The 22359-nt window shown below is 45.1% G+C and overlaps 1 protein-coding gene across 2 annotated transcripts in view; it reads left to right on the top strand.

Annotated features, from left to right (window-relative positions):
- Positions 1-22359, top strand: part of Tmem266 (transmembrane protein 266) — a 114864-nt gene that overhangs the window by 33808 nt on the left and 58697 nt on the right. For both annotated transcript variants that reach the window (XM_028781574.1, XM_028781573.1), the window contains exon 2: positions 20208-20341. Coding sequence is in view for 1 of the 2 variants with exons in the window: in XM_028781573.1 (XP_028637406.1) it covers positions 20304-20341 (38 nt within the window). In the remaining variant the exon portion in view is untranslated. The remainder of the gene's footprint in view (positions 1-20207; positions 20342-22359) is intronic.

Here is a 22359-nt window from a genome sequence, read left to right as displayed (position 1 = left end):
AGGGAGGGAGGGAGGGAGGGAGTACAGTCAACATCCTGAACAGAGGGAGAATGATGGGATTGGATCCAGAAGCAGGACCCAGGCTGTACCCAGAGCAGACTCTGTGTTCACACAGGCAGCTGTTTGTTGTTGTGGAGTCCTGAGTGCTTTCCCATCCCCGTTGTCTGTTGAGCCAGCTCTGTTCCTCCAGGACACAGCTTGAGGCTCCCTGTTGAGGACTGTCTTCTTGCGTTCTACCTCATCCAGTCATTCTTTGTTCTCTCATCTAGCCATTCTTTGCGTACATGTCTGTTACTCTAAGATGGGGGACAGCAGACATTTTCTAAAATGTGACAGGTAGTAAATATAGTTTAGGTTTTATGGGCCATATAGACCTTATCACACTGATACAAAAGTAGCCGGACAATCTGTCATAGAGTGGACATTACCGTATTCCAATAGAATGCTGTCTGGAAAAGCAGATGGGGCTGAGTTTAACCTGTGGAACACAGTTTGTCCTGCTCAAAGTGGTGGCAGGGCTGAGGAATCAGTTATCTCCATAGCCTCCAGAGCTGATGAGTGTGGGTACCGGGTAGGGACTCAGCAGTGTCTTAAGTGAGAAGCAAGTTGATATGGTCAAATGAGTGCTTAGGTCTACCGAGGTGTGCACAGGGCGTATCACAGTGTTCCAGCATGCTTCTCGGCGGCCAGCCTTACTATACTGCGTGTGTGGAAACATGAGAACATGAGCCCTGGAGGCCCAGAAAAGAAGATCAGAGGTGGTTTTACTATGTATCCTATCTGTTCTAAGCTGCTGTCCTGTCTACGCAACTTTTGTCCTATGTTCCCAGGTACGCAGCCCTCCCCAGTGCAGTGAGACTGTAGACTTTTAAAATAAGTGTTCTGTGTTCATTCTGACTTACTGTCACTGCTTCCCCTCAGGCCCCCAGTCCCAGTGCCTTGCAAAGAACAAGCAACCCTCAGGTACCTAACATATGCAAGGCATGATGGGAGAATCACAGACTCATCCCTTAAGGATTGTGTACATCCCATGGAGTCTGTCTTTTGCCTATTGTGATGGTTGTCAACTTGCCCATACCTGGAATTAACTAAATCCCAAGCAGCTGAATATTCCTATGAGGGAATTTTCCTGACTGGATCATTTGAGGTGGGAAAACCCACCCTGGATCTGGGCCCCATCCCTTGGTAGCAGTCTATATTAAGGACTTGGGAGAAGGAGGCTTCTGCTTTGGTTTACTTACCCTCACTCCAGCTGGCAAATTTATTACTTCACTGGTATTAGAGTCTACTTCTTCAGGGTCCCAGCATATACCAGGACCCAGCTAAGATCCAGCCTCGTGGACTGAACAATTATTGGATTTCTTGGACTTTCCCTCTGGAGACAGTCATTGTTTGCCTAACTGAAATTATATATAAATATGATTTATTAGAATACTCATATTTTATATATTCTACATTATACATAATATAGTATGTATTATATGTTATATAATATATTATGTATATGTATTATATATAATATATATATTCATTCAACCAATTCTGTTTCTCTCAAGAACCCTGACTAATAGTTACCCATGATCTCCTGAGCTCCTCAAGACTTTCCATGGAACCCTATACACCTGATTTCCCCTTTCCTTCCTACTTATTTTTTTAATTGACTAAAATTATACACATTTGTGATATACAACATGATATTTCTAAATATGCATACAGTATCGGATGGCTAAATTATACTCTTACTACCTCACCGACTTATTTTTTTGTGTTGAGAACACTTAGAATGTACCTTCTTAGCAATTTTACCTGCCCAACCCATTATTATTAACTGGAGTCACCGTGCTGCTTTCTTTCCTCCTCCTCCTCCTCCTCCTCCTCCTCCTCCTCCTCAGTTCTGCCTTCCAGTGGGTTCTCTTGGTCTGAGTGCAAGTGTGGATATTTTCTTCCCAGCACATCACGCACACTACCAGAGTCCAGCAGAAGCCCACTTTAATTTCTCTGAGGTCAATGGTATACAATAGAAATAGAACATTGGCCACCTATGGGATTCCAAATTTACCAGCAGCACATTAACAACATAAAAAAAAAACCAGATGAACTTAACATCGAGCTAGTGAAACGGCTCAGTGGGAAAGGCACTGCCATCATGCCTGGGACCCACACAGTAGGAGAACAACAGCTTCACACATTGTCCTCTGAGCTCCGCATGCACACCCTGGTACAAAGGCACCCTGACGCATGCATATATGCATACACACAATAGATGAAGGGATGTCATATGTCATAAGAAAAGGAATGAAATCTTTTTTTTTTCTTTTTTTTTTTTTTGGTTTTTTGAGACAGGGTTTCTCTGTGTAGCCCTGGCTGTCCTGGAACTCACTCTATAGACCAGGCTGGCCTCGAACTCAGAAATCCGCCTGCCTCTGCCTCCCAAGTGCTGGGATTAAAGGCGTGCGCCACCACTGCCCAGCTAAGGAATGAAATCTTAACTGATTTACTTCATCACTGTATTCAGAGTGCTATGCTCCCCACATGTAATCAATATAAAGGTTATCAATGAGATATTTTGCATTCTTCTGTGCATGCTGGGTCCTCAGTGACCAGCATGTGTTTCTCACATTCAGCACATTATAGCTGGTCAGTCTGAATCGCAGTGCTCAGTAGCTGTGTGTGGCTTATGGCTCCCTTCTGATATAGTCCCACCCAGCACAAGACAAACGGCCAGTACATGCAGTGTTGAACACCTCGCTCCGTCTTCAAACCAACTTGTGAAAATGGGGTTGTTCTCATTTTTTAGGTGAGAAAACTGATATTTGAGCTTCTTATATCTAACTGATAAGTTACAAAATTCTCACTTGTAACCCAAATGTGAGGCCATAGTTAGCTTCAATGGGAATCAAACCCCAGGTCCTCTGTAAGAGTGTAACTATTCCTAACTACTGAGCCATCTCTCTGGGCCCTCAAATATTCTATTTTAGGATACATGTAACCACATGTATTTAGGTTACATGTAACCACATACATGTAACGACCCCCCCAACACACACACGCACACTTCATACATGCCACACAAAATAAGAAAATATTTGAGCTGGGAAGCTTTTTGGGAAAGTATCCAAACTATCAGCTCTGTAAATATTCAGTGTTCCCAGCACCTAGGCTCCTGCCAGGGCTCAGTCATGTGAATGAGTGAATCTGGTCTCACCTTATGGGAGGCTTGTCTGTCACCCTGGAGCCCCTGCTCCTGATCCCCACTGCACTGTGCTTCCTCAGTGCCCTTCTGCCAGGCAGTCAATTAACTACATGAAAACATAGGCTCTTGCCACCTGAAGAGTTATTTTCAAGGGAATAGATTTTAGCAGAGACCCTTCTCTGTGCCCTCAGCCTCAAGGGGTACCGTCAATATTCCTGGCTAGTTTCTTTCTTTTTCCCTTACCCTGGCTGCCCAGCTGATGGGTAACCCCAGAGGCTAAGACTGGTTACATGTTGTGAAGCCAGGTCTCCAAGGGAAGCCCGTACGCACCAACAAAACTCACCAAATGTGGGTGGCCACCACCTCCGGTTTCCACCTCCCTGTGCTCTGTCAAGCTGTTTCCCCGGCAGGAGAGCAGCATGACTCTCCAGGAGGTCACACTGACCCACAGAGCCAGTGGCTGCCTGCCATGCCTGGATGCCTGGCATGAGAGCCTAGTTGCTGGGTCACCCTCAGGTTTGTTCAGGGCCAGTCAGCCAGCATCCTCCCAGGGACCTCTAAGCAGCTGCCTCCTGACAGGGTCACAGTAAATGTCAGAGATTGCTGAAGTGTAGAACTAAGAGATAAGTAAAGACCATGCATCGTGATGCTTTCAAACTGCCATGGGTTATACGTCTGCAGATGCTGTCAAGACACAGACTTGGAATTCACTTGGTCTAGGATAGGAACTGGTCCAGGCCCCGCACCTTGGACACCAAGGCTCATTCTATCCCTGTCAGCATTTCCTGTGAGGAAAGTGGGTGGGGGGATAATTCCAGTCCCAGTACAAGGCTCCTCCTATATGACAAACTATACTTACTGCCTTCAGGACTCCTTGGCACTAACCATAGGCTACTTGCAGTAACACCCTCTTCTTTTAGTTAGATTGTTGGAAGCAAGGATGCATCCTATTCTCCTGTGGATCTCTCTTTGATCCCATCTAAGTTAGGCCGTATAAGCTGTGGGATGTGTACTCTTTGTGGTAAGAACTCCTGAGAGTGTCTTTGTACCAGGTACACCTGGGATCAGAGGCACAATGGGTCAAAATCCAAGTTGGAACCAGGTATCGGACCTGAAGGGAAAGCTGAGGAGAGAGGCAGGATCCAGATGTGCAGAGGATTGTACTGAGGCATTCTGCATGAGAGTCCATAGGCCGAGTGAGAAGTTTGCTGGCTTACCTCATTACATTATGCACTGGCTAGTTCTTATGTCAATTTGACAAGAGCTAGAGTCATCTGAGAGGAGGGAACCTCCAGTCAGAAAATGCCTCCCTAAGGCCAGACTATAGGTAAGCCTGTAGAATATTTTCTTAGTGATTGACATAAGAGGACCCAGTAAATTGTGGATGGGACAATCTCCAGGCTGGAGGTCTTAGGTTCTATAAGAAAGCAGGTTGAGCGAGACATGAGGAACAAGTCAGTAAGCCCCACTCCTCCATGGCCCCAGCATCAGTTTGTGCCTCCAGGTTCCTGCCAGTTTGAGTTCCTTCCTGCCTTGGCTTCCTTCAGTGAACTGTGACTCCGGATATGTAAACCCTTCCTCCCCACGTTGCTCTGGGTCGTGGCATTTTTGTCACAGCAGTAGAAACCTGAAGTAAGACACACGATGTCCAAGACATGTGAGGTGGTCTGATTGCTTTTCAAATGAGTCAGTCCCAGCCCTGGCACCTCTAAGAACTCTTAACATTTGTTGAATAAACACACACACACAAAGGTCAAAAAAGACAGGGCACTAATAACCAAACATACCAAAAGACTCCACACACTCAACAGTGACATCACACTTCAAAAGTGGCCATGGCAAACCGGTTTTCCTTTTAAAGGTAATGAATTGGGTTCTTTTCAGGATATCCACAGCCCAGTGCAAGCCCAAAGTTGTGCACTGCCAAAGAAGTCCACCCGGTAATAAGGGCTAACCGTCATTGGCAGGCCAAGTTTGTCTGCTGGGGTAGTTACTTTCCCAGTGCTTAAGAAATAGATACGACGAAAGGACAAGCCCTAACCTTGGAGGAACAGAGCTGGAAACAGAATTATTCCCATAAGAAAGTAAAGAGGGCTGCAGCGATGGCTCGAGTGGTTGAGATCACTTACTGTTCTCCCAGAGGAGGTCATTTCCCATAACCCACACCAGGCGGCCCACAACTGCCTGTAAGTCCAGCTCCAGGGGATCTGACACCCCCTTCTGGCCTTCAAGGGCACCTGAACATCTGCAGCGTTTGATCACATGTACACACACACGCACACACACACACACACACACACACACATTAAAAAAATCATTAATGACTTTTTTTTAAAAAAGAAAGAAAAGAGAAGAAACCAGTCTAATTAAAAGGAAGTATCAGGAGAGCAACAATTCCAACCAACCAGAGCTCCCAGAGTCTAAACCACCAGCCTGGGAGCACATAGGGAGGGACCCATGGCTCCAGCTGTATATGTAGGGGAGGATGGCCTTGTCAGGCATGGGTGGGAGACGAGATCCTTAGTCCCGTGAAGGCTGGACACCAAATGTGGGGGAATTCGAGGGTAGGGAGGTGGGGGGGGCACATCCTCATAGAAGCAGGAGGAGGGAGGATGGGATGGGAGTTCCTGGGCGGGGGGGGGGGGGGCAAAGGGGGTAAGGGGATAACACCTGAAATGTAAATAAAATATCCAATAAAAAAAGTATCAGAATAGACCACCAAATTAATGTATGGATGGCAACCATATGAAAAAATGTTCAGCATTGTATATAATCAGGGAAATGTAAGTTAGACAATGCAACTATTACATGCCGGCTACTGGGAAGAATGTGGGAAAATGACACAGATGAAAAACGGTAGAGCTAACCTGGGGACAGTCTGGCAGTTTCTTGCAAAGCAAAACAGTTTTTTACCATGGAGTCTTGCAACCAGTCCCCTTAGTATGTGCTCAAGTGATCTGAAAACTATGTCCACATCAAAACCCACATACAGTCATTTAATGCAGTGTTGTTCATAGTTGCCCCAAACCAGAAGTAACCAAAATATCTTTCAGACCATCCATATGATGCAATATTGATCAGCAATCAAAAGAAATAAGTTATCAAGCCACAAAATGGTATGGAGGGACCTCAATTAATATACAAAGAAGCCAGTTTAAGAAGACTGCACACTGTATGGTTATACATGCTTGACATTCTGGGACAGGCAAGGGGATGAGGTGGAGAGAAATTTAGGGGCTGCAGCATGTTTGGGGTGAGGGAGGGAGGGGATGTGGGTGTGTGTGGAGATTTTTAGAGCGGACGGTTTCACTTCTGTATGATGTTGTGGTGTTACACACATGCCTTTGTAGGTCTGTCTAAACCCATAGAAATGAACAGCACTAAAAGTGAATCCTAATTTAAACTTTGTTTGGTTCACGATAACATGCCAATTTTAACAAATACAACATGCTAATATCAACTGTGCCGGTTTTGAATATGCTTGGCTCAGGGAGTGGCACTATTAGGAGTTGTGGCCTTGTTGGAGGAAGTGTGCCACTGTGAGAGTGGGCAATGAGACCCTCCTCCTAAGCACATGGGAGCCAGTCTTCTCGTAGTGGCCTTCAAATGAAGATGTAGAACTCTCAGCTCCTCTTCTCCGTGCCTGCCTAGATGCTGCCATGTTCCTGCCTTGATAATTGACTGAACCTCTGAACCTGTAAGCCAGCCCCAATTAAATGTTCACCTTATAAGAATTGCCTTGGTCACCAGGTAGTGGTGGCACATGCCTTTAATCCCAGCACTTGGGAGGCAGAGGCAGGTGGATTTCTGTGTTCGAGGCAAGCCTGGTCTAGAGTGAGTTCCAGGACAGCCAGGGCTACACAGAGAAACTCTGTCTCAAAATTCCACCCCCCCCAAACAAAGAATTGTCTTGGTCATAGTGTCTGTTCACAGCAGTAAAATCCTAACTAAGACAACAACTTTTCAATAATTCCAAATCTTTTATTAAAAAAAATAAACCCCATTAATTTTTAAAATATTTTCTACTAAATCAGTCAAGGGAACGCATATTCAGTCATGTTTCTCCTAGGCACCCTTGGACATTTGTCACTGGTGTCTCCACCCAGCTGTCCCCAGCACCACACAGGCTTGTTGGGAACTGTCTCCCTGTTTGATGGGTCAGTGAACAACACTACCTTCCAACGCAAAGTGCACTCACAAGCCCGTCCCAGAGCCTCGCCTTGTTCTTATTGACTTTGGGAAGCAGTTGAACTAAATCTGGTGGGTAGAAACGTGCCTGGGAGGGGCTTCTTAAGTCTGCTCATTGTGACCCAGACCCAAAGAAGTGTACCGTCGAGGCTAGATAGTACATTAATAAAACCACTGTGGCATGAAGCAGATAAGTGAGCCATAGCCTGCGAGACGGGTGAAGTGAGAAAGGACGCATGGCCCTTCCTCCTGTCCTCAGGTGGAGCCAAGGGACTGGGTTAGAGAGAGTAGCATTCCGAGCCCCTTTTCCATATCTCCTCATTACTGAAATGATCGGGGTCTTACATCTGACGTATAAATTCAGTATGACAAGTGTGTCTTTTTCCTTGACAAGCTGCTATTGAATTGACTGTGTACCTTATTTTGATGGCTTCTCAGAGGCAAGGAAATGTGGCGTTTAACAGTAACGATTCCTCATGTCTTACGGCTGTCACACACCAGGATTAAGGGACACGGAGTGGGAGACATGGGGGCGGGCCAGTCACTTGTCACTTACTTGTTGCAAATAGCTCTGACTAGTGTTTCTCCGCTTCTTACCTGCCTGGTCTGAAGCTATTTCTAATCCTGTTTCTTAGGAAGTCTGTGTTGTTATTAACCCTGGTGAGTAAGTTGCCCAGATTAGGTTCAATGGCAGCCCCCGGGGATGGGCTCAGGCCAGAGGCATTGGGAGAAAGAACAGAGTTTTCGAAGAAGAAACAAGCAGAGCTTGTTGATGAGTCCCTAGGAGGCCACACAGGAAAAGACTGGAGTAAACTGAGGCCTGCAGGAGCTTCTGAAATTAGAGACCATTACTGAGGGTTTTAAGAAATCAGTGAAAGGGGTCATTAGAGCCTCATCTCTCAGATGGCCAGGCACCTTGGGCTTCGAAGGAAACTCATCTCCTGGCTCCCTTCTCCGAACTGCCAGCAGAGTCCAGGGATCTGTATTGTCCATAGAACTCAGCAAGCAACGAGCACACTCTCTCTTCCATCATTATCTTCTCCTGCCTTAGGCTCTCCGTTCTGATGAGACTGAAAACCCGAACACAGGGATTGCCTTTGACTGCTCTATACCACGGTACCACCCTGAGCTTGTGATGTCCCATACTCCCTACTGATGCCTGTCGGCTGAGGAGCCCTGACCAATAATACAGCCATCCTCAACCTAGACACCATGACTCGCTTCTCTCTGGTTCCCTTCTTCCCAGAAGGAGAGCTATAGCTAGCATCACCAGGTTACTGCTAGGTTCTGAGTTCAAAGTGTGCCTGGTTCTTCAAAGGGACCTGCTGGTAGGTGGCACTTCCGAAAGTCCTGATTCAAACTGGACACGGCCTGGTGCCAAGTTGCCCTGTGCCACTGGTGTGCAAATGAGACAGTAGCAAAGCTTGGCTCTTGTCATGACACAAGAATCTCTGGCTTCTCTGGAATGTACTGACAAGCCCTACAGTGGGGAAGGGTTGGAATCTGGGTAGGATACCACCTAGGATACCACCTTCTAGGAATTTCTAGCACTATTTTGACAATTTTTTTTGAGCAATGATTTACATATTGGTGTGCTACTTACTAAAAGAGAATAGCTCTTCCTAAATCTGTTTCTGTTTAATCTGAAATCTGTCAGACTAGACCTGCTGTGTTTCTTCCCACCCTATCGGCTTTAGTTTCCCTCTGTGTGAAGGGGAAGGACACTGGCCGAGGCCTATGGATTGGCAGTGGGGTTTGGTTTATTTAGTGGGGGGGGTTATTTAGGGGCGTTTATGGAAGAAAACAGAATCCTCAGCAGATTGGCTGTTGTTGAGGACATGGAGACACTTAATGGGGTGGTTCTAAAGCCAATCGAGGGTTCTTTTGTTGTAAGGACAACTGTGGCTACTTTGATTTTTATCATCAACCTCTTCCTTTCCTACTGTCACTCTGGGTGTTCCATGGGGGAAGGGCATCATTAAACACGGTTTTGGACCTACTGAGTCGACATCCATCTTTGACGGCTCACAGTTGTTTAAGGGGTCTCCCTTCCAAGGAGAACATCCTTACCTTACTTTGCTGTGGAATGTGAGTGATTACAGCCTTTTAGAAAGCAATTTTGTCTAACTATTAAAGTTTTAAATATATACTCTTCATCCTTGAAATAACCACCGATGGGAATCCAGCCCACGGAAGCAAAAGAATCAGCACATAATAAAATATATCCAAGCATGTTTCACAGTGGCTCCCCACAGAAATTCAAAAATAAACTAAGGCTGAGCAGGGAAATTGTTAACTAACTGGTGGGCATCCACACCATGATAAAGTCATTCATTAAAAATAATAAGTTAGAGTCTTCCAGCTTGACTTGGGAGAGGGAGTTTGTACAAGCTAAAACCAAGTACATACGAATTATATGGTTTTTTTAAAAAAATAAACAATGATATATTTCTATATAGTTTTTTGAGCACAAAGAAAAAGAATGATGTACAACTTGCTGACATTGGTAGATACTTACATATGTGCATATATGTATCAAGGCAAAATAAGAATACAGTAGGTAATAGAGAAATAACAGATACCACTAAAACATGAGCTGGTGATAGTTAGTATATATAAAGTTTATTATATGCATGTACATTTATGAATTAAGAAATTAGAAATTGTAAGTTACCTAATTTCTGGAAAGGATGTGTAGTGATTAAAAGCGGATTAATTTTATTCTGTTAAAGAAAAACCCACCAAAATTAGTTTGTATATAAGTTTTACATCTGAGCTCCTAACCCATTTCACTGACCACCATGGAAAGCAAAAGGCTGCTTTGGCAATGTGCATAGCTGGTGTTTCTACTTGAGATTTGCTTGGTCAGGGGTTGGGGAGGGCTGGAGGGGACAGGGCATGCTTTACTGCCCTGATCATTATTGGTAATTCCCCAGCCAGAGCGATTTGCATTCCCCACTATCCCTGCAGTATTCTGGAAAGAAAATGACTTCCACTCAAAACCAGTAGAAGCTTGCTGATGGCATCCCTTTCTGCTTAGGCTGTCCAGGGTATCCTCCGTTCCAGCAAGTCACACGGTACTCTCAATTTAGGGAATTTATGGAAACCCAAAGTTGGGAGAGGCAAATGCTGTTGAGGAAGGAGAGAGGTATTATGATTATGGTCCACCTAAGTTTCATCTCTGCATACCTGACTCATTTTGGACAATTGGATTTGGTTTTGTGTGACCTACATTTGATGAGATCAGTAGTGATGGATAGAAGGTACCACATCGGTAAACAAATAAAGAGACAGAGGGGTCCACAGTGGACCCTGTGCACCCAAAACGGAAGGCATTATGGGTCTGCTCTTGCTGAGTAGAACTGTAGCTGAAGAATTTGCAGTAGACTGGAGAGTGGAGGGGGATGCCTGGGCGAGTGATTGATTTTCTTCATTTTAGCTCCTTGCTAATGGAGCAAGGAATTAGCAGGTCAACTCGACAACAAGGTTGACCTTACACTGCTGAACATAAAACCTCCTCATCCAGTGGGGGGTGTGGGAAGGAATAGCTGCCTTCTCCTGAGAGCTCGAGCATCGTGTCTATAAAGGGAACTGGAGTGCAGTGGTTTCTCTCTGCCATCAGACTCCACAGTAGGCTTTGTGGTGTCTAAACTGCGTCTTTCATGCACACAATGCTAGATCCAAATAAAAGAGGCAGAGTCTGTATGGTGTTTTTTTGTTTGTTTTTGTTGTTGACAACAGGCTTTGTAATTTTTTTTTTTTTTTTTTTTTACCAGCCATCCACCAATTAGCCAATCTTGTTTGAAGTTCCAGGTGTGGCATATCCTTGTTACCTAGGCAACAGCCCTTCCTTTCTTGTTAGGAGAACTGAGATGATTTAATGAAACAATATGCTCACCCTAAACGGATGAATCACGGCTGATCTAGGCTCTCCTCGAAGTCCCTACCTGTTTTTCTAGTCTTCTTTGTAGCTGTGAGACCCAGCGCTAAGAAGACACCAGAAAATGTCCACTGACAAGTTTTGGGAGACATGCCTCCTGCAGCTCCTCTTCATGTAGAGACAGCCTTTAACTCTTTGTATTTTGGAGCTGGTATGAAAACGTGCGAGCCGGGGCTGAATTGGCCGTTCTTCAGCCCCAGGCGGCAAGCCCGGGACACATGACGTACAGCATAAAGCAGTGCATGGATGGCAAGAGCGTGGTTTCTGGTACACTGAAAACTGGTGAGATGCTGGTACAGGAAAAACTGTAGAACACACAAGGAAGTAGAAAAGTATCCTGTGTTCCTAAATTAAAAGATTTTATTTGAAACGTCCATACTATTCGAACCACGTGTATAAATTCAATACAGGCACCAACAAAATTCCATTGTCGTTTTTCATAGAACTAGAACAAAAATCTAAAATTCACATGCAACCTCGAATAGCCGAAGAAATATTAAAAGGGAAAAGTTTGGAGGCGTCCTCTTTTCTGATTATTATGTTGCAAAGCTACAGTAATCAAAAGAGTATGGCACTCACGTAAATGTAGACACAGAATCAGCGGTGCAGAATGGGGAGCCCGACACCAACCATGCATACAGGACTGGAGAGACAGCCAAGCAGGCAATATGCTTGACTCAAAAGCACAAGGAACCAAGTTAGGATCCCTAGCACTCATTTTAACTCAAGTCAAGGGTCGCGGTGTCTACCTGGAATCCTAGCACTGGGAGGTAAGAACAGGAGGGTCCTTGGAGTCAATGCCAAACAGTCTGGCTGAATGGTGAATTCCCAGGGAATTCCAGGTTTAGTGCAAGGTCCTATCTCTAAGGTGGAGCCAGGCCCTCTGGTACAAGCCTTTAATCCCAGCACTATGGAGGCAACAGCAGGTGTACTTCTGTGAGTTTGAGGCCAGCCTGGTCTACAGAGTGAGTTCTGGGACAGTGAGGGCTACAAAGAAACCCTGTCTTGAAAAAGAACAAAAAACAAAAACCCAAACCAACCAACCCTTCCAAAACCCAACCTAATTAAAATGGGTAAAGGAGGGTGCTGGAGAGATGACTTAATAGTTAAGGGTGCTTGTTGCTCTTCCAGAAGACTTGAGTTCAATTCCCAGCACTGATATGGAAGCTTGCAGCCATCTATGACTCCAGTTCCAGCAGATCCAATGTCCCCTTTGCTCTCTTTAGGTTCCAGGCATGCAGGTGGCACACAGACATACAAGTGGGCAGAATATTCATACACTAAAATAAAAATCTTTAACTAAAATCATAATAAAGTGTGCATAACTATGGAATAGACACTGCTCCAAAGATGAGGCATAGAAGGGCATACATAAAACCCATGGGAGATCACCCCACAGCTGTTAACATGACATCATTAGAAGTCACAAGATATGTAGAAGAGGGAACACTGAACACTGAAGGGATATACATGAATACAGCCAACTTGAAAAGCAATGTAAAGGTTCCAAAAATTAAAAATACTGTGTAATTAAGCAATCCTACTTTTGGCTACAGACCCAAAAGAAACTAAGCCAGTATCTCAGTGTGAAGTCTGGCATCCCATGCTCATGCATATTCACAATGGCCACAGGAACACACAACCTAAGTCTTTGGGTTAGTCAGTTTTCTTTTACCATAAAAACACCTGCTGTTGTCAACTATTAAAGAGAAAGGGTTAATTTGGCTCATGGTTTTAGAGGTATCAGCTCCTGATCATGCAGGCCCGTCAGGGTTAGGCCTCTGCTGGAGGTGCCAGATGGTACAGCTGCTTACTTTATGGTCAGTAAGTTAAAGAGAAAAAGAAGGGGCCAAGCCCCAAGCCCCCTTTGGGGGTCTTCTCCCCAGTGACTCTGTCCTCTTAAAGGTTGCATGATAAGGTAGAGGGGACAGTCCTGGCGAGCAGGCCTTTAACTCGAGGGCCTTTACAGGTCACTTAGAACCCAGACTGTAGGGGCTGCAGAGTTGGCTCAGTGTTTGAGAACAGTTAGTGCTCTTGTAGAGGACCAAGGGTCCCATTCCTAGCATCCACACAGTGCTTCGAGACCATCTATAACTCTAATTCCAGGGTATCCACCACCCTCTCCTGACCACCACAGGCACCAGATGAATGCATTTGTGGTACAATACATATATGCAGGCAAATACTCATTCACGCACACACACGCACACACACACGAGAGAGAGAGAGAGAGAGAGAGAGAGAGAGAGAGAGAGAGAGAACAGACTCTCAACGACAGATGAGTTGATAAAGAAACTCTCTCTCTCACATACACAGCAATATTACTTAACCCTAAAAAGAAATCTGTCATCTCAACAAGGTGGATGAATCATGAAAACATTGTGTTGAGTGAAATAAAATAAAACAAGTTGAGTTCATGGCAACCAACGCCTGAATAGTGGCTACCAGGAACTGAGAGATGTGAGGAAAGGGGAGGTGTTGTCAGGCAGCAAAACCCCTTAGTTATAAGACAATGAACATTAGAGACCTAATATAGAGTATAATAACCAATAAGGAGAGTGTGTTCTTTACTTGACATGTACTGAGATCAAGTGTCCTCGTTACTACCAAAATAATAGTAAAGATAATAATACAGATAATTATTCCATGGGACAGACAATAACTAGCTTGGCTGTGACACTCATTTCATGATGTACGTATAAATCGTCATGTCTTGCTTTGGGGTTTGAGATGGAGTCTTGCTGAATTGGCCAAAGCTTGCCTTGAGCACCAAGGCTCAAGTGATCCTCCTACCTCACCCCCTCAAGTACCCGAGACTACAGCTACAACATCCATCTCGAAACCTTCTGTTCTACATCCTAAATATGTCATCTTCCCAAAGGGCAGGGCCAAGGTGGCATGGCTGTGTCGTCTTCCCAGAGGAAAGACACAGACAGCTTTTGCCGCCTTGCTGCTTGCAAACGGCATTCCTGACACCCTCCTGTTTGTACAGCCCGGCCAGAGCATGCTCAGCTGATAGAGGGAAGACTGAGCAAGGTAAAGTACATGCTGATAATTCTGCCCAGGGAGCTTGGCAGACGGCTAGCCTCACCTGCCAAATAAAGACAGAAGTGTGTACTTTACCGTGATCAGTCTTCCCTATTAGATCAGAATGTAGTGTGTGTTAGCAGATCTGTTTCCAACAGACATTGTAAACTTTCAGACCACTCCCCCCCCCACACAAGGTACCAAATTAGAGAGTTCATCAGTGAACCCAGGAATCTGGTCCCTGTAACCTCCCGAGTGAATGTGGTACTGGAGCAGTTTTGTGAATCACTCTAGATTGTCAGAAACCCATGGGGACTCGGAACAGACTTCTCTTCTTCCACCTGTGAGTTCCAATTGACATTTTCTCAGAGTAATCTATGAATTTATATTTCCCAATGGGGCAGAGTGAAACTAGACAAAGAAACCAATGGAATAGGTATGAACGCAGCCAAGGGCTGTCACTTGACGTAAGGATGGAGAATGAGCCTAGAGACCTCTGAGGACAGCAGAACTAAATTAAGCCTTTTCCCCTGTTTGGTAGGTAAGAAGCTAGTTGGTCTTGGAAGCCCTTTTAAATCCCACATCCCAAGGACAGCTGATTGGCTGCAACAATCACACATCCATCAGTAAATAACACACAGTCAACAGGTACAGAGCCTGGAACTTTACTGCAGCCTAAGCGGCAGCTTCTACCCACTCAAGCCAGACTCTGAGTTTCTTCTCTCTTCTACTTTTACCAGGTTTGTGAGGCAGCAGGTTTGCACTTCAGATGTTCATTTATAGAGTGCCAGACTACACCTGCTTCGTGCTAGGCTTGTGCTTTGGGGGTGGTTTTGTTTGGAAAATATTATTTTTAAGGAACAGCCAGGCTAAGTGTTCCTGTCATCTTAAAACATCCTCTAAAATGTGCTGCTTGCTAAGGACCAGAAGTTCCAGCCACAGTGGCTAGTTACTGTCTCACATGACTCTGCCTTCTTCCCCCGGCCTTACGTTTGCTGCTATGTTAAGAGGCAGAGATCCCTTAAAACTGTATCTCTTCTCCAAGAAACTGCTACCACCTGTCAGGGACTCTTGTGATGCCCCTGCATCACAAGTGGATGACTCCATGAGGCTTCTAAATACAGCGAACACCATATCAATCATTTTGAAAGATGACTAGAGACAAAGTTATTCTGAAAACTAATAAAAATCAAAATGTATTTTTTCTTTATAGGGACAAGCTTGAACTCATAGAAGCTGATTGATAAACAATATCAACATTAAACTCACCATTTTGTAAACCTAATGAGTGAATGAATGGACCTAGTAAATCATCAGTGGCTGTTAATATCATGGAAAGTGAGGCAATAAGGTAGCATCTGTCTCCTATTAGAAGTTATGACATTACCCATAAAGTCTTGTAAAAAAATGAGCTTGAATATGAAGTCTATCGAGTAATTAAAATTTACAGGAAGTATATGAGAAGAGGAATATAATGATTAATTACATCTATTGAGGGATACAATAACCACAATCCAAGATTATAATACAAATAACCAGTCTTTAATCAGGATCGTGCACAAGAAAAGGAAGACGGCAGAGGAGCCTGGAGGTGAAGTGAGACACGTGATAAAGGATGGGGCTGGTTTGGCTCCTGTTCGAGGTGTTGTTTTGTTTTATTCTGTTACTGTGATCAGGACAAAAAGCAGCGTGGGAAGGAAAGAATTTACTTTACCTTGTTGGTGACAGTGCATCAGCAAGGGACGCTGGGCAGGAACACAAGGCAGGGATTGAAGGTGGGGCTCAAGCAGAGACCATGGAGGAATGCTGTTTCCATAGCTTGATCAGTTTGCTTTCTTACGTAACCCAGGGTAGCACCACCCAGCAGGCTGGGCCTTCCCTCGTGGATTGCCAGTCAAGAAGATGCCCCACAGACTTGCCTATAGACCAATCTGATTGAGGCAGTCTCTCAATTAAGGTCCCCCTTTTCCTGGATGATCACAACTTGTATCAAGTTGACAAACAAACAAAGAAAACCAAACCCAACCAGCACAGCTCCTTGTTGAAAAAGCCTGCAAGATGTTATAGGGCTGGCAAGGAAATGTTTAATGTTATTTAGAAGATATTGATGTGGGATTGGTAGTACCTTTTGTGGTATGCTTTTTACAGGAGTTTGGGTTGTGAGCCTCAGTCATTAGTAGCTGAACTGAAAAGTAAGTGGTGAGGAGGGACTTACCCGAGAGGGAGAAAGGAGAGCAGCTCAGGGGGAGAAGGAAGGAGGAGGAAGGAGGGAGGAGGAGGGAGAAGGGAGGAGGAGGGAGAGGGAAGGAGGAGGGAGAGGAAGGAGGAGGGAGAGGAAAGGAGGAGGGAGAGGAAGGAGGAGGGAGAGGGAAGGAGGAGGGAGAGGGAGGAGGAGGAGAAGGAAGGAAGAGGAGAAGGAAGGAAGAGGGAAAGGGAGGAGGAGGAAGAAAGGAGGAAGAGGGAAAGGGAGGAGGAGGGAGAAGGGAGGAGGAGGGAGAGGGAAGGAGGAAGGAGGAGGGAGAGAGAAGGAGGAAGGAGGAGGGAGAGGGAAGGAGGAGGGAGAAGTAACATTAAAAAAATGTTTGAAAAAGCCATAGGAAATTATGTTATTTTATGGATACTTAAAATCACACACACACACACACACAGAGAGAGAGAGAGAGAGAGAGAGAGAGAGAGAGAGAGAGAGAGAGAGAGAGAGAGAGAGAGAGAGATTGAGATTACACCATCTGGAGACTATTTAACAAGAACTCCAGTGGCAAGCATGGAAACCCTCCTTTGAGTTTTTGCTCAGGGGAGTCCCAGAGATTCCCAAGACAATATAGTCTGTTGCTGTGGCCCTTGGTGCCTTTCAGAAAAAGAAGGTAAGATCCTCTTACTGAAGACACCACACATTTTGGATACTGGATTTAGAAGAATCAATTTGGGTCTGACCTTGAGGCTTCCCCCCTGCGGACTAGCTCTTACAGTTTCAGAAGGAGCCGAGCAAGCTGCCAATGGAGAGAAGTAATTACTAACAGTCAGACCTAACTGCAACACCAGTGAACCATGATAGCCAGGATGGTGTGATCTTCCGAAAGGCGCCATGGTGACACTCACAACATGGAGGTACACAAGAGTCAGCTAAATTGGACTTAACAGCCTGATCAACATGAGGGAACTCATGCCAGGGACTGTAAATTCAGCCAACTACCTGTGGCCAGTAAAGCCATATACTCTAGAGAGACACTATTCCTGCCAGCTTCCTAAACCAATGGCATCTCTAACTGTGATCTAAAGCTTACCCTTACATCCACAGATAGTATACCTCCCACTTCTTCTCAAAGAAGCTTCTCAAAGCTTCTCAAAGAAGCAGCAGGCAGAGACAATCACAGAAAGCCACAACTGGTCAAAATGCAAAGCAAGTGCCTGTGGGATTGATGTCCCTTCAGCACAACACTTAAGACTCAGGGGAGATCACAGAAGAAAGATCAAAAGAACCAGATAACTCAGATGGTTGCCGTGAGAGTCTCTTAAAAAACAAATAGAGAAGATATGAAGAGGACTGAAGAGGAGAGAGGGAGAGGAATATAATTGTGGTAATTGTGGCTCATATGTCTGAATACTTGGTCCCCCCTAGGTGAAATTGTTTAGGAAAGATTAGGAGGTGTGGCCTTGCTGGAGGAGGTTGTCACTGGAGGCAGACTTTGAGGTTTCAAAAGCCCACACCATCTCTAGTTATTTCTCTGCCTCATGCTTGTGGGTCAGACGTAAGCTCGTAAGCTCTAGGCTCCTGCTCCAGCACCGTGTCTGCCTACATGCTACTCTGCTCCCCGCCATGATGGTCATGGACTCTAACCCTCTGCAACTGTAAACCCCCAATGAACTCTTAAAATTGCAAGTTGCCTTTGATGTGGTGTCTTATCACAAAAGGGAAGTAAGATAATGATCAAAATGCAATTTTTGAACTTCTCTAAGAATAAAAATATTGTATACTAATAAAGGAGCCTTTTGTTTCTTAGCACTATATATGTTAATATTTTTCAGTTCAGTAAGATGATATCCAGGATCTATTATGATTTATTTCAAAACAATCATGAGGGGCAGGGAATGGACAAGTGTATAGAGGAAACGGGACTGTTGCTAATTGTTGAGTGGTGAGGTTGGGTGGTGAGACGCTATGGTCCAGCGCTCAGTTCCCTACAGTTTTGTATATGTTTGAAATTTTTCTTCTGAAAAGTGAAATAAAAATCTTTACAATTTCATGTTCTTCACTTTTCCCTCTTTCATATTTGTTGTAATATATTGTTCTAATAGTGTGTGTTTATTATTTCTAACTAGAGAGTCATCGGACTTTATTCTTCTTTAGTTAGTATGGAGAATGCCTGAGGTCTTTTATATTCTAAGATGCCTGGCCAGCCGGACTGAGAGGTGTGTGAACAAGCGGGACTCCCTAGGGAGTCCTCCTCAGGGCTGTGACCCTGGATGGTGCTGCAGGTGCTCATTTGGGAATGCCACTTTACCAAGACCCCATCTTGGAAAGAAGTGCTGCTCACCTCACTCCCAGCTGTGGGGATCTCTTCTCAGTCCTCTCTCTCAGTGCCAGGAAGACATTGTGAGAGTGTTTATGAAGAGAGAGGAAGTTGAAATTGATTAAATGTGCATGGTGGGGTAGTGAATTTTATCATATCTACTGTATAATTAATACACAAAATACTAAAATAATTAATATACCAAAATACTGTTTAGGAGTGTCTTCTGTTTAATGTTTAGACCCCTCTAAAGTGCTAAGGTCCACTGAGGTGAGGTAAAACCCTTACCTTAGAAAGGTGTGTCCACAAGATAGCTTCTAAACTCACTTAGTCCAAATTGTCTCTGAACCCTTTGTTCCCGTTAACATCTGGTGTCAAATGACTGCTGTCTTGAGCTCCACACGGTTCTAGAGAGCTCTCATCTCCTGTCCGGTCAAGCTAAGTCCAGCCCTTCCCGGAGTCCCTCCCACATCATGAGACTGAGCTCCTCCTTGATGTTCCTGGTGTTTCCCATCCTGAGAGTCATTTCCCTTCTGTGTGATGTTCCCGATGTCTTCCTTTGTCTCTCTAGCTGAGCCTCCCCTCTGAGCCAAGTTTCAGGTCAGGAGAATGAGGTTTTTATCCTGCGAGCAGTTCTTGTAGGAACAGCAGTTTGTAGCACAGTGTGACCTACAAAAGGATGACCCTTGTAGCAACCTCCATAGCAGCTTGTCTGAAAACATCCAGAAGTAGGGTCTCTGTCTGCCTTGTCCTCTCTGCAGGACTGTACCTGTGCGCAGAGGACTCCTCTGTGGTGCTGTCACATCAGAAAAGCTTACACTGTTCACCTAAGCCGATTTGGGGGAGAAAGGGTTTATATTTAGGTCTCCAAATAATCTTTGGAATGTCATCAGGTTCAATAAATTGTACCACCTTAATTTATAAAAGTTTTAAATCACAATTATAAAAGCCAGCACTTATATAATTTGCTGTTCCGAGCATCTCCTGGGTCTCCATAAGGAAGTTCTGATGCTGTTCTTGTTTGTAGATGAGGAGACAGAGCTGAGTGGGTAAGTGGGAGAGAGGTTATGACCTCAGTAGACTGGCTGTATGGCTAGTTCCCCTGAGCGCTGTCTGCCGGCTCCCCGCAGCTTAGTGGGAATAACATGGGTAAATGAGGAAGTCTGGGGGACTGGAGAGAAGCATGACCCCTGTAACTACTCCATGGCATTACTGGAAAGATTCGCTCAGCCAGGCCATCAAGAACAGTGCTATATGCGAGATGGTGCTAAGTACTCCATTTTTAGACGAGATTAGAAGGAATTCAGTTTGGCATCTGAAGGTAATAAATCCCCATTTATCATTTCAGGGCACTCTATTTTCATGAATCTTGTAAAATCCCCACTTGGAAATGCTAAGATCAGACTTAAGGACAGCTGAGCCCCACTAGACAGCAAGAAAAGCCATGGCTCTGGTTACATCTTTCAACATGACCACTCCACAGTAAGTACCATCAGGACCTGCTCTCCAGATCTACAGCGTTGCTGTGAGTCTCTCATGAGCTGAAGGTCTGCTACTGCAGGTACCTGACGCAAACCTCAGAATAAAACTAGAAAATGAAAGAGGGGGTCATAAAAATGGGAATTGCGAGGAAATGTAGAAATCACGAGGTTTCTAAAAGCAGGCTTTGTGAAACCAGGCAAAGGCTTCTTAAATGAGAGTTTCAGTTCCCCAAACCCAAGCTGCCATATGGACAAAGTCCTTGATCTTAACACGTGTAGCTGTGGAAAGTAGTCAGGTGGCAATTTATTTTCTGTCTGACAACTCACTGGTAAATAATTCCAAGATAAAACAACACTCCTTCCGCTACACTGTGCTATCCCAGCCTCTGTAGTTATGTGTCTAGCTCCTACGTCATCAGAAACATGCTAGCTGTGTTCTCTGTGCCACTGAGGGGCTCTGGGACAACCCTTCTCAACATGGCACAACACAAGATCACATGGCTGGGTGATCATGTAGATGGCTCTGCTGATGTTGCCTGGGATCGGCCTTCACTGTGGGGCTTTGTTGTAGAGCTGCCAGCCAATCTAGGGCAGAATAGACTCTAGTCATTGTGTCTCTTCATCCAATTGACTAGGCTGGTCACTCTCTACTGCTGATATTGATGGGATAAAAGCCAGACCAAAAGTACAAATGCTTCTCATGCTTCTGCTGGTGTCATACCTATTGTCATCCCATTGACCAAAACGACTCACATGGCTGAACACAAAATCAAGGGTTTCAAAAGATCTCTCTCTCTCTCTCTCTCTCTCTCTCTCTCTCTCTCTCTCTCTCTCTCTCTCACACACACACACACACACACACACACACACACATACACACACACACACTCACACACACTTCCTTTTGATGGAAGAAGCTGCAATGCCACGTGACAAACTAGCTAATAAAGGTAGTATTTGTTTACCCCTTCAAGGAAGGCTGAATAGAGCTACTAATGCACTTTCCTCTGTAGCGTTCTTCACACACAAGACCAAAGTGTACGTTCAATGAGGCAGTGAGCTCTAAGAGTTACATTACCACCAAAGGAAGCTTTTAGTCCCTGCTGAGATGACCATACAGCCAGAGCTGGAGCTGAGCCACTGTCAAAAGCGGCCTAGAGGCAGAGACGTGAGGAGGGCAGAGGAGACGTGAGGAGGGCGGAGACGTGAGGAGGGCGGAGACGTGAGGAGGGCAGACACTCGCCCCACACCCTTTAGAATTAGTTTCAGAAACATAACTCCTGCCTTCTTAGAGCATCTCATTGATTAGAAAGTTCCAATTGTTCAATTCAAAAAGAATCCTGTTTCCTCGAACAGTTCCTAAGAGCATGTACTTTTTAGGAAACATCTAGGGTAACTGGGATTTCCCTAGAAACACCCACTCTTTTATATCAATTGTTGAAAGACACAGAAACTGAACATCTGATGACTGTTCTGTCTGAAGCTCCTGAGTCATTTTGTAAATGTCACACTCTGATAAGTGCCATAATCTGCTTGGCAGGGAGGAAAAACCAAAGGCTTAAGGGGGGACCTGTGAAAGCAAATCTGGGCTTTGGGAATTACCTGGTGGGTGTGGGTGGTCCAGGTAGCCCACCTGTAACCCTTGAACAATGCAAGCAAAGGGGTCAGCTCTACGGACTCTGGCAACTGCCACTGTCTGTCACTTGTTGGCTTTCAGATGGTTAGAAGCACTTGAAATTTAGAGTGTTCCCACGGCCCAAAGTGGGACTTGCCGTCAGAAGCTCCATGCTTCTTAGATCCAAAGCAGGCCACAGAGCAGGAATGAGCAGCCCTTAGAAAACCTAGAGAAACTGAGGCCTGGGAAAGCACCACAGGAAGTCGTACGAAAGCCCGAGAGCAGCCTACAGCAGGCTGGCCGCCTTGGTATCATCATTGGCCTCTCATCCCCATGCACGGACCCTCCACATCCCCAGATGTTACCATGCACGGACCCTCCACATCCCCAGATGTTACCATGCA

This window comes from Grammomys surdaster, unplaced genomic scaffold (genome assembly GCF_004785775.1).
Source record: "Grammomys surdaster isolate TR1022 unplaced genomic scaffold, NIH_TR_1.0 472, whole genome shotgun sequence".
Classification (NCBI taxonomy): Eukaryota; Metazoa; Chordata; class Mammalia; order Rodentia; family Muridae; genus Grammomys; species Grammomys surdaster.
Note: the sequence above shows the minus strand (reverse complement) of the source record. Positions and strands in the feature narration are given on the sequence as shown.